Source organism: Gavialis gangeticus, unplaced genomic scaffold, assembly GCF_001723915.1.
Source record: "Gavialis gangeticus isolate Ggan-Ray unplaced genomic scaffold, GavGan_comp1, whole genome shotgun sequence".
Taxonomy (NCBI): Eukaryota; Metazoa; Chordata; order Crocodylia; family Gavialidae; genus Gavialis; species Gavialis gangeticus.
The window spans coordinates 3,623,173-3,633,871 of NW_017729034.1; the positions used below are offsets into that span (position 1 = coordinate 3,623,173).

General features: G+C 48.0%; 1 protein-coding gene across 3 annotated transcripts in view; it reads left to right on the top strand.

The window, feature by feature from the left end:
* The window catches only part of BOC (BOC cell adhesion associated, oncogene regulated), a 97,817-nt gene that overhangs the window by 55,899 nt on the left and 31,219 nt on the right, over positions 1-10,699 (top strand). For 2 of the 3 annotated variants that reach the window (XM_019526844.1, XM_019526845.1), the window contains exon 3: positions 1,037-1,315. The exons of the other annotated variant lie outside the window; for it this stretch is intronic. In XM_019526844.1, coding sequence (XP_019382389.1) covers positions 1,037-1,315 — 279 coding nt within the window. The remainder of the gene's footprint in view (positions 1-1,036; positions 1,316-10,699) is intronic. 3 annotated transcript variants of the gene reach the window in all.

The following is a 10,699-nucleotide window of genomic DNA, read 5'->3' on the forward strand; positions in this document are numbered from 1 at the left end:
TGCCATGGCAGGGGGTCAGACTTGAAGATCTGCTCAGGTCCTTTCCGACCCTACAAACTATGAAACTATGAAACCTGGGCCAACCAAGGTCCAGCATCCCCATCTTCCTGCTCTTCCTAAATGGCCATTGCCCTATTGGATGCAGTGTCGACACCCCACATACCCATGATTTTCATTGCAGTGGGAAAGGGAGAGCTCCAGGCTGCTTTCCTGCCATTTATAGGGAGCCCACCCAAGGAGTGTAAAGAAAGTTTCCTGGAGGTGAGGGGGGCTTTGATTCAACATTGCTTGAAGGCAGTCCACTGGAGATGATTGCTGCTGAGGTTACGGACTCCAGCAGATGAGAGAGAAGCCATTGGTTCCCTGTCTTCCCCTTAGCTCAGATCAGAATGAGCCAAGGGAAGGGCCAGGAGTTTCATGACTGCATCTTGACCAAGATGAATGGTGCACTCTGATGGTCAGGAGAGGCCAGTATTTTTCATGAGGGCAAAGTTTTTGTGTCTTTACCCCAGGTAGAGTGTTAATGCATTCTTATTTCCATGCTTTGCCTGCAGGCTCCTGACATTTTTCTATGGTACTTTCCTCCCTAAAGGAGGTGCCTTGATGAGGGCTTAGGCAACTCGATGCATCCCCAAGCATAAATGATTCCCCATGTCAGCTTCAGCCACAGCTGAACGAAAGCTGGAAACAGCAGTTTGAACAGGAACCTGGAAACCAAACGTTGCTTGGACTTTCAGGGTCAAAATTACACCCTCAGCTTTCCAGGAGATCAAGACAGACCCCTGGATCCCAGCATATTCTAAGCTCTAGGGTCCTCCATATCGGGAGCCAAGCTTCTCGGTTTAGCTCTCACTCTACCTGAGTCGTAATCATGGGACAGTTCTAAGAAAGGCTATGCCTAAAGAGATGAGAGGAATCTGTCAGCACTAGTGGTGCTTGCCAGGCAGAGCAGGATGTGACAGCAGAGGAGCTCATCTTCTGTTCTGTGTGCTAATGCTCACATGTATTTCATCTTCTCTCGCCATCCACTGCATAGGTGAGTCTCTGCAAGTCACGGTCCAACCTGCCTCCATCGTCCAAAAATATGGTGGCGTGGTGAGTCTGGGTTGTGTGGCAAACCCGACAAGAGTGAACATTACCTGGAGATTGAATGGGAAGGAGCTGACGGAGTCAGACGAGGTGCTGGGGATTCACACCGAGCCAGGGAAACTCGTCATCCTTGCTCTCAACAACCACACCGTAGGCCGGTATCAGTGTATCGCTCGTGTACCTGAGGGGGTTGTGGCCAGTGTCCCAGCCACAGTGACGTTAGCCAGTGAGTAGCTTTTGTCCTCTGCCATACCTTCCTTTGTTTTAATCCCTCATGTTGATTGGGACTCCAGTCCTGGGGCTGTCAGGGCTTGTGATGCAGTGGGATAGACTGGTCCTGGGGTAACCATTGTGGCAGCAGCAAATCCTAGTTTGCTCCCAGGCTTTGAGAAGAGCATATTACTGGAGCATACTTGAGGGCGTGGGTGGGTAGGGAGTGCTCAGGGGCATTCTTTCTGGGACACACTGCCACTGTAGTGTAGGCATACGATAAGGCACCTAAATATCACTGTGGTATCTGAGTGAGCTTCTTAGATCATTTAGTTCACTACTGCCTTATTGACTGCAATTACCAAAAAAATCCCTTAATTGACCATCTTTCTTCTCACCCCATGATGACAGAGGAGCATGGCCATTTGATACGTGATGCACACACATCCATAGTAGCCACCTATGGCCATGTAACTAACTGGTCAACATGTCTTTTTAGTTGTCTCTGTTCTTGATCCTCAGAGAATGAGATACAGTTACAGTGCTTGCCTAGTGAGTCTTGGCTCTTAGCTCAAGCTAAAAGACCTCCTGTTTTTTGCTTGGCAAGTCACTAGTTCAATGCCTAGAGCCAGCCAAGATGGCAGCTATCACAGCCACATTGTGGTGAGATGATTCAGCTGGTTAAATTGAAGGATTCTCTTATGCCACCAGGTTGGTGGTGCAGGCACTGACAAGCTGACCCTTCTTGCATCACCTGGAAAGATGAAGAGGTTCCCCAAAGAAGGGACAAGGGAGTAAAAGAGAGTTAAATAACTAAGCATCCCCCCCAGAATTGCTCTAGACATTTGCTAGCGGGTGAGTCTGCGAGAAGAACACTGTTACCCCTAATGACCAAGGTACAGAGAGCTGCCTTGTAACCTTTCTCAGCTGGTAGTGAGAGGGCCTGATGGAGGGTATTGGGGAAGGGGATTTGCCTCAGAAACTGAGGGAAAAGAGATGTTTGTGCAAAACAGGGGCTGGTTTTGTTCTAAAGCCAAGAACTATTGGCTTGTCATCGAGACATTAATCAGAAGTGAAATGTTTAGGCCGGGCTTGGTGGGAGGAAAAAAAGAGAAAGCGAGAGAGAGTGAAGTGGAGCTGCAGTTACTGCGCGCCAAGGCTGAGTAGGAGGGGGAGGCCATTCCTGGGTTGAATCCATGAGGGGATTTGGCCTGGGCTCTGCACTTAGATTAAGTTTCGGAGAGCACATTCCAGAGCAGAATGGGGGCTGTGTTTTGCTGGTGGCCTGATAGGGGAGGGGAGGGGAGAGGTGGATGGGATTACTGAGGGCATGGTTTGCATTTAGGAAAGACAAGGAGAGCAGCACGCGCACCACTCCTTAGTACCGTTGTTTGCCTCTGGGCCCTCCTTAGTGTTCTCTCAAATGTCATTGCTTAGACAAAGCCGCTGTTGTTCCATCTACCTGGGTGCTACCTTCCCCTTCCAGCTCTGGTGACTGAAGGGAGACAGCCATCTCCAGCGGTGGCTGAGGTTGAGCAACTAGTGTGCAGGACAGTCCTGCCATCTCCCTCTGGACAGATCTAGTCTAACCACATGTTGGGCTAGGACCCTGGGGGTTGCCAGAGGGCTGATTCAGGTTCATCATCTTTGCCCTCACGTGTACCAAGCCAGATAGCAAATGGTGAATGGTAATGCTCCAGGTTTCCACTTAGTACCTCCCTGCCAATGCAACTCTATTTCTCGCAGCATTTACAAAGCCTCTCACAAGGTGTAAAGGTCAAGGAGGCAAATGGCCCCTGGCTGGGGCCACTGAGCTGGAACCAGGAAAGGGAATAATGAGTGAGATTTTACCACTACTGCCAGCCTCCTGCTGCTGAGAGGAGGGAGGAGGACCAGAGGCTGCAGCAGGAGGGTGAGAGATTAATGGCTTTGCCTCCTCCCGTAGGGGGGATAGGACACTGATGTCACTGCATGGGTCTTGAGAACTGATGCTGAAGGTGGGTTAAATGAGCAGGTGACACCCCGTGGGACTCCATGTCCCCTTCCCCACAAAGTTTCAGTGCTGTGTGGAAAAAAGGCTGGTTCCCCCTGGAGCATATTGGCACCCAAGAGGACCTCCCACTGATCCCCACAGTCTTTGAGACGAGTGATACAGGGACACAAGACAGCTCCCAGGTGTTGGAGAACCATGAAATAGATCCCACCTTGGGAAGAACTGTCTGGAAGGGGAAGAGCCTTCTTTTCCTGTCTCAGGTAGGAGAGGTGGTAAGTGATCAGTCGAGCCGTCATTTCAGTAGCAGCGTGGTGTAAGTCTGAAACACCACATGCCAATGATAAATGCAGGCACTGATTTACAGTGTAGTCCATGGTTTGTGACTGGTTTCCATCATCCCATCTTGCATTCTCTCTCCTACCTCTGGAAGATGAAAGCCAACTATAACTGCCATGCAGTGGTTTGAAATGCTCCAGACCAGGCTGTCAGTTCTGGGATAGGCAAAAACCTGGATGGTCTTTGGAGGGACTGTCCAGCATGTGTTTGGGACCTGAGCAACTGTGTCCCAGGACTCCTTCCAGCTTCAGGACTCAATAGGGCCACTGTAAGAGCTTTAGCCTGATCCAGAAACAATGTGCAGGAGAGAACTGAGATTGGGACATGCATGAGAAAAACAAGGAGCGATGTTTTTTCAGGGTATGATTTTATTTTTTTTATTATGAGCTGGGGTAACCAGAGCATTTTCTGTGCTTTCTGGCAAACGCTTAGATACTTGTAACCCTCAGCCTTCTGAAAGGGATCCCTACAGTCCCCCATAATTATATGCATACTCAACCCACTGATAGTCTCTGGTGGCCCTGTTCACAAAGTGGATTAGCCCTGACAATGTTTTTGACCTGTTGGCAGCTGTAGTTTAGCATTGGGACTGATGCCTAAGCTGATCTCTGTTCACCCTGCCTTGGAGGACTAGTTGAAACTAGCAGCTAATTCCTGCAGCAGAGATGAAATGACTGTTGTTTTGTAGCCCTGGGGGGAGAGAGGGATTTGCAAAAGAGGTTGAGAGATGGGTTTCTTAAAGCAACAGAAAGAGCATCTCTTCCGTAATAGTCAGTCAAAGTCTCAGACGTTGCTCAGCTGCTAAAAGGTGAGTGGCGGGAAGGGTCTCTTGTTCAAATTGGCTTGACCCCTCTACTCACAAAGTACTAAATAGACTATGGTAACTTTGATCACTATAAATCCTAGATGCATTTTGAAAGGTAATCTGGAGATTAAAGATCTGTATCCCACCTGCAGGTCTCTGAGCTGTCCTCTGTCTCATCCCTTATAATGGGAGTGACTAGCCAGCCCGAAAGGATTACGCATGGTCACATGAGTGTTGAAGTGTGGATTGAGACTCTGTAAAGGTTACCTGGTGTGGGCTTGTTTTTAAATATTATTTTATTATGTATGAAATATATCTGTAGCCTCTCCCCAGGGGGCACATATTCTATCACACCAAAAACTTCATTTCCAAACCACTTTTTCTTGCATCCTCCTCAGGATGCTGTGTCTGTGTCCTCCCTCCCCAGTCCCCACAGCAGCCTTTGGGCCAAAGTCAGCAGGGACATGAACCTGTCAATGTAGACAGGTGGTGGAGGGGAGGTGGGTCTAGGGCACCTAGCAGGAACTTACAAAATAAATAGGTCCCTGTCTGCCTTAGTTTGTCCCCATGGTCTCCCCAGGGCATCCATGGCCAAATATAGTACTGATGAAAGGTAGTGCAGCAGCTTAGACAATGGCAGTGATGTGGCCATTATCATATCGAGATGACTTCAGTCTATCCCGTACTCCATTTCCCCTAGCCCCCATCTGAATGTCAGGTATCCATGTATAGTTGGGCTGGTGGAGGGTCATCTTTGGCATAAGAGTGAGGACAGGGCTCAAATTCATGCCTCTTGAGCCATAGTGAGATGTCTTCCCTGCTCTGCCACTGGGCCACTATCTTTTCTTGGGAAGAGGGGACAAAGGGGAGAATTTTTATGGGGGAGGGGTATACATATTGGAAATGTGGAATGGGCTTCCAAAGGAGGTGATGCTCTCCCCTACCTTGGGTCTCTAAGAAGAGGCTGGATAGGCATCTGGCTGGGGTCATCTGACCCCAGCACTCTTTCCTGCCCAGGCAGGGGGTCAGACTCGATGATCTGTTGAGGTCCTTTCTGACCCTAGCGTCTATGAATCTCTGTGAGCGGAGCACATCATTTCATAAGCCTCTCGGGATCTGTGAGCAAAGGTAGCATAGTAGCTCTCTGCCTAGGGTGAGCCCATGGGGGCGAGCCTAGTGCAAGTGAAAGTGCCAGCAGGCAGTGACCCCTGCCACGGTCAGGCTTGAAGTCCCTTAGGAATTTGCAGCTGTCTTTTACAGGCAGCCCCATTCATTCTCCTCCTGTCTGGGCCTCTCTTCTCCTCTGACACAGTAGAGGTGGGGAACTTCAGCTCCATATTGAAAAAGCATTTGCTTGCTGGGCTTGGCTCCTCCAAAGGCCTCCTGCTCCAAGGCCAGAGGTGAAGTGAGGAGGGGAGGGAAGGAAAACACAGGTGGTGCTTCCTGAGTCTGTCAACACAAGGGAGGCAGGCCGGCAGTGAAGATGAGGTGTGGTGGTTGTGATGTGGCACCCAGCCAGACCTGGTGTGTGTGCACGAGGAGGAATGTGGTATGGGGTAAGGTGTTTGGAAAGAGTAGTATGAGGGCATTACAGGACAAGAGTATATGTGAGAGAGGGTGTGATGAGGTCTGTGTGTAAGGAGGTGTTTGAAGGGTGTCTGTGTCGGATCACTCGCATCATGTGTGTGTTTGGGGTGGGGGTTGCTGTGCGAGGTGAGGATAACCGTGCATGAAAGGAGTGGAGGGGGAATGGGATTATGTGTTCATGAGAGACGGGCTTTTGCTATCCTGCTGTGAAAGGACTGTCTGTTACTTTTCACGTGGAGCAGAGCAGCAACTGAGATGCAGCTCTGTGCAGGCAAAAGCTTTACCCTGCTAGGGCTCTGGCAGCCGCAGCAGGGATTAGTGAGGAATACCTGACCCCTCCTTAGTGCTTCAGGGGCCTCAGTCTTGACTGTTTCCTGGTCTTTGAGGCTCTACCACCCTGCAGCAAGCCTGCTTTGCCCCTGACATGAAGGCAGTGGGGAAAGCTGTATTTTTGCTTTAGTTCTTCAAGGTCTCCCACTTCACCTGGCCTGATCTGATCTCTCATCTGGTCAGTCCCCTCACATAGTCTCCAGCACTGGAGTATCCTGTGATGCAAACTCCTAACCAATAGCTAACACTGGTTTTAGCTTTCCCCATCACTGGGTTGAGGCACAGACAGACATGGAGGGTGACTTCCTCTCTCTGATTAGGGTCCTTCCTAAAGGAATCCAGCGGCATCTCTGCACTTGTTCAAACATGGATCCAGCATGCCCAGAACTCCCCATTTACTGTCCATCCCCAATGCTTTCCATCCAGCAGTCTCCAGTCTCCATACTGACACTGGTGTTTTAAGCCACCGCAGCTCCCATGTAAACAGATGGGGATTTTAGGGCAAGGTTTGAACGGGCTAATCAGGCGGATGCATGGGAGGATTAGAGTAGTGGGTATGGGGGGCACAGCCATGCAAGAAGAAGCAGCAAGCCGGGTGGTACAAGGCAGATGTTGTCTCCCATGGAGCTTTGAGAGAGACTCCAGAATCCTCTCCTCCAGAAAGAGGTCCTGGGCTCCTTCCTACTCCTCTGATGCCTCCACACAGGTAGGGATGGGGTGGCACAAGTAGCACTGGCGTTAGCTTCTCAGCAGTGCCACACCATGGCTCCATCCCTCTGTTGGCCAGAACTGTTTGTATAGGTGCCATCTGCGCAAGCACATGTACACGCACAGAGGGAATGAAGGGAATGTAGGTTCAAACTTTGCAGGCCTAAGGAAAAGCTCATAAAACTAAGTGGTGTTTATAGGGAGCAATCGTTTATGGTAACAATTTGGCATTCATCTTTTCAATAAACAATAGTAAAAATGGTTTATTCTTTGTCCCAAGCTTGATACTCCATATCTCTCCTTTCCTGTGGTGCCTTGCTATCTCCTCAGCCACTGCTCTGGGGTGCCTTCTCTCCTGCTCAGGATCCTTTCTGCTCAGTTCCTTAACCCCAGGGCCTTTTGCCAGCCCCTGAGACCAGGTTGAGTGGCTGAGTGGTGAAAGGAGGAAGGTTGTGTTGGTTTCCTTCTCTGGTTGGGTACAAGAAGGAGTTGTGAAACCAATGAGTTTTGGCATTTCTGGAACTCTGGGCATACAGCCCCCTTGATGTTTTTGCCATCTCATGAGCCCTTGGCTCTACCCCTTCATAGATTCATAGATGTAGGGTCGGAAGGGACCTTGAAGATCTCCTAGTCCGACCCCCTGCCCTGGGCAGGAGAGAAAATTGGGCTCAAATGACCCCAGCCAGGTAAACGTTGAGCCTCCTCTTAAAGACCCCCAAGGTAGGAGCCAGCACTACTTCCCTTGGAAGTTGGTTCCAGATCCTAGCTGCCCTGACCGTGAAGTTGCGCCTTCGGATGTCTAGTCTAAACCTACTCTCTAACAACTTATGGCCGTTATTCCTTGTTACTCTGGAAGGCGCTCTGGGGAACAAGGTCTCTCCTATTCCCCGCTGGTCCCCCCTACTAAGTTTATAGACGGCTACCAGGTCCCCCTCAGCCTTCTCTTGTGAAGGCTGAACAGGTTAAGGTCCCATAGCTGCTCCTCGTAGGGTCTTCCTGGGAGACTACACAGGAAAGGCAAATAAAGTGCAGGAAAATTACTTGTGGTTAAAGTCACGTAACAAATCAGCAGCCTAAAATAAAACTCCTCAGACTTGAATCCCAGATCTGTGTGTTTTTTTTTATCTTTCTGTACTACCCCTCCATCTCTGTTTGAGATACCATCTTGTACACAAAAAAGTCTTGTAATTGCAGAAGTCTCACTGTAGTTTTCCATCTCCTAAAGAACTAAGTTCCCTGGCAAGCTGTCCTGCATCAGAGCTGTTGGTCTGTTCTTTCTCCTAGCTTGCGGGCTTATAGGCCTCCCCTCTCCTGGGTTTCTCTATGTGTAGGTCTTTTCCTGCATTGCTGGAGCCTGTGCCTTGGCTCTGAGATCTTAATTTGGCTATGATGAATTCAGACCACCAGGGTGGACATTACTTTTCCTGATGCTCATTTATATTTTGTTGAACAGAGAAATAGATGTGATGTGGACAGGCAGACACTTGGTTCTCACCTTTCTTCCATCTCTTCCCATCTTTGCTTCACTTGCTGTTTTATCTCTTCATCAAATTTTAAAGAAAGAAAAGTTAGGCCTCTTTTGTTCCCCACTAGTGAGGAGGAATCAAATGTGCTCCAGACATCCTGCACGTTAGGAGTTAACCTTCATCTGGCTTTAATACCCAGTGGAAACATGGCTCCCATCCTCGGCTTGTCTTAAAGGATTAATCATATTTCTGAAGTTCACTCTTATTCCTTTTTATTATTAATAGTATTTTAATTGAATGATGCCAAGAAATTCCTGAAGTATTAAGCATGTTCACTGCAAATCATTTTTATGACATTACAAAACCTCTCCTCCCCTTTTTATCCTCCTGCCTTCCTCTCCCCTTTTCTCAAATCTGAGCACTAAAACACTCTCCAAACAACCAGCCTGACAACTAATAAGTTTTACATTTGGGGAGGTTTTTCACCACGTTGCCAAGAGAGCTGTTTTTTATTTAAAATTACAAAGAATATTGCTTTAATCAGAAAGTCTGTTTGAGAAATTTCATGTCACTTTTCCATGACTGTGGGTGGGAGAACCTTGGAGCCAGAGTTGTCTTTGCAGTTGGAGCACTGGTATAAATCCCAAAGAACAAAAACACATTTTTCCGCTCTCCCAGGCTGCCAAGGGAGGGTCATGTGTAGTCCACAATCCCTGTGCTGTTCTCTGTTTTCCAAACGGCCTCAGGTTACAACACCAAATAGTTGTACTGGTCCCAGTTGTATGTGCCCAAATAGTTGTAACAGGCAAAATAATTGTTCTATGATGACAACATGCTATTGTGTTGTGGTAGGTCAAAATGCATTGCTGTAACGCAATGGTTGGAAGCAGCAATGTGGGCACATCTCGATGCCCTGTCTTACTATTTGGAAAACATGCATTATTGTGACGCTGTTGTATAGAAGATGAACTTCTATTAAGTATTAATGCAATGACATTGCTGGAGGTGTTGAAGATCTACAGCTTTTGTACCCCCAAAACAGTACACCTCTACTTTTCCTGGTACACTTCTACTTTTGTAGGGCAAAGACACAGCCTACCACGCAGCTCATGCTGCAACAGGCTGAAATAAATACTGGTCTTGAAGGACACTCAAAATACTTTAATTCACATGTGAGAAGAAACATGCCTGAATTTACTTGTGGTAAGCTTGAGCATCTTTTTAAACATGGATTGTATTATTCCATCACCTGGCTGGTCAAATTGTTATCAGAAACTAGTGCAGCCGAAGATCAAAAAACAATGTAGTTGGGTGGTTCAGGAAGGTTGATTACTGACCTTGGTGTAAGAGCGATTGTAGGCTCAACTGATGTGTGTTTTGGAAATCTGGTGTTCTCCATGGAGCTCCTGGTGCTTCTCTTTCATCATTCACATGTACACTAGGACACATATGCTAGGAACAGGTTTGGAAATAGGTTTCTGTGAGCTTCATTGGGATTGTCTAGTCTTAGATCCTGTGAACTTGGCATGCCTGCCATGATCAATTTGAGACTGGGACTGTTAGCATCTGCAGTACTTCTGCATTTCACCTGAGTGGCTGATTTTGACCTGAAGCACTTCCTTGCTGGCCATTCACCTTGGTATTTACTCTGATTCACTTTAAAAAGACAGCATTTCCTCCCCACTATTTACCTATCCCAAAAGGAAGAACAATGTATGTTGTTACAGCAAAATTTCTATTATGAGGCAGTAGCAGACCCTGAGTGCACCCGGAGGTTGGCTTAAGCTTTTCTAGGAGGGGACAGCTATGCAGAGTGGTGAGGGGGCAGGATGTGGGTCAGTCAGCTCATGAAGACTGGTGGAGAGTCCTTGAAATATTTCCATTATGGCCTCTCTGGCTCATGTGGAGTTGGTCAAGAAGTGCTGCTGGAGAATTGTTGTCAGCAGGGGAGGAAGAAAGAGGACTGGGCCAGGGAGGGTGGGCTGGGTGTGTGTGTGTGGTGTGTGTCAATATGTGCATACAGTTTATAAGCTAGATTCTGAGACTTGGGCATAAATCCAGTGTTAACAAAAAGTGGACACCCATTGCCATTGATGCTGTTTATTTTCTGCTTGTCTCTATTATAAAAGTTTTTAAAATGCTTAATTGTAGTAGTGTTAGAGTGATGTTCAAGTC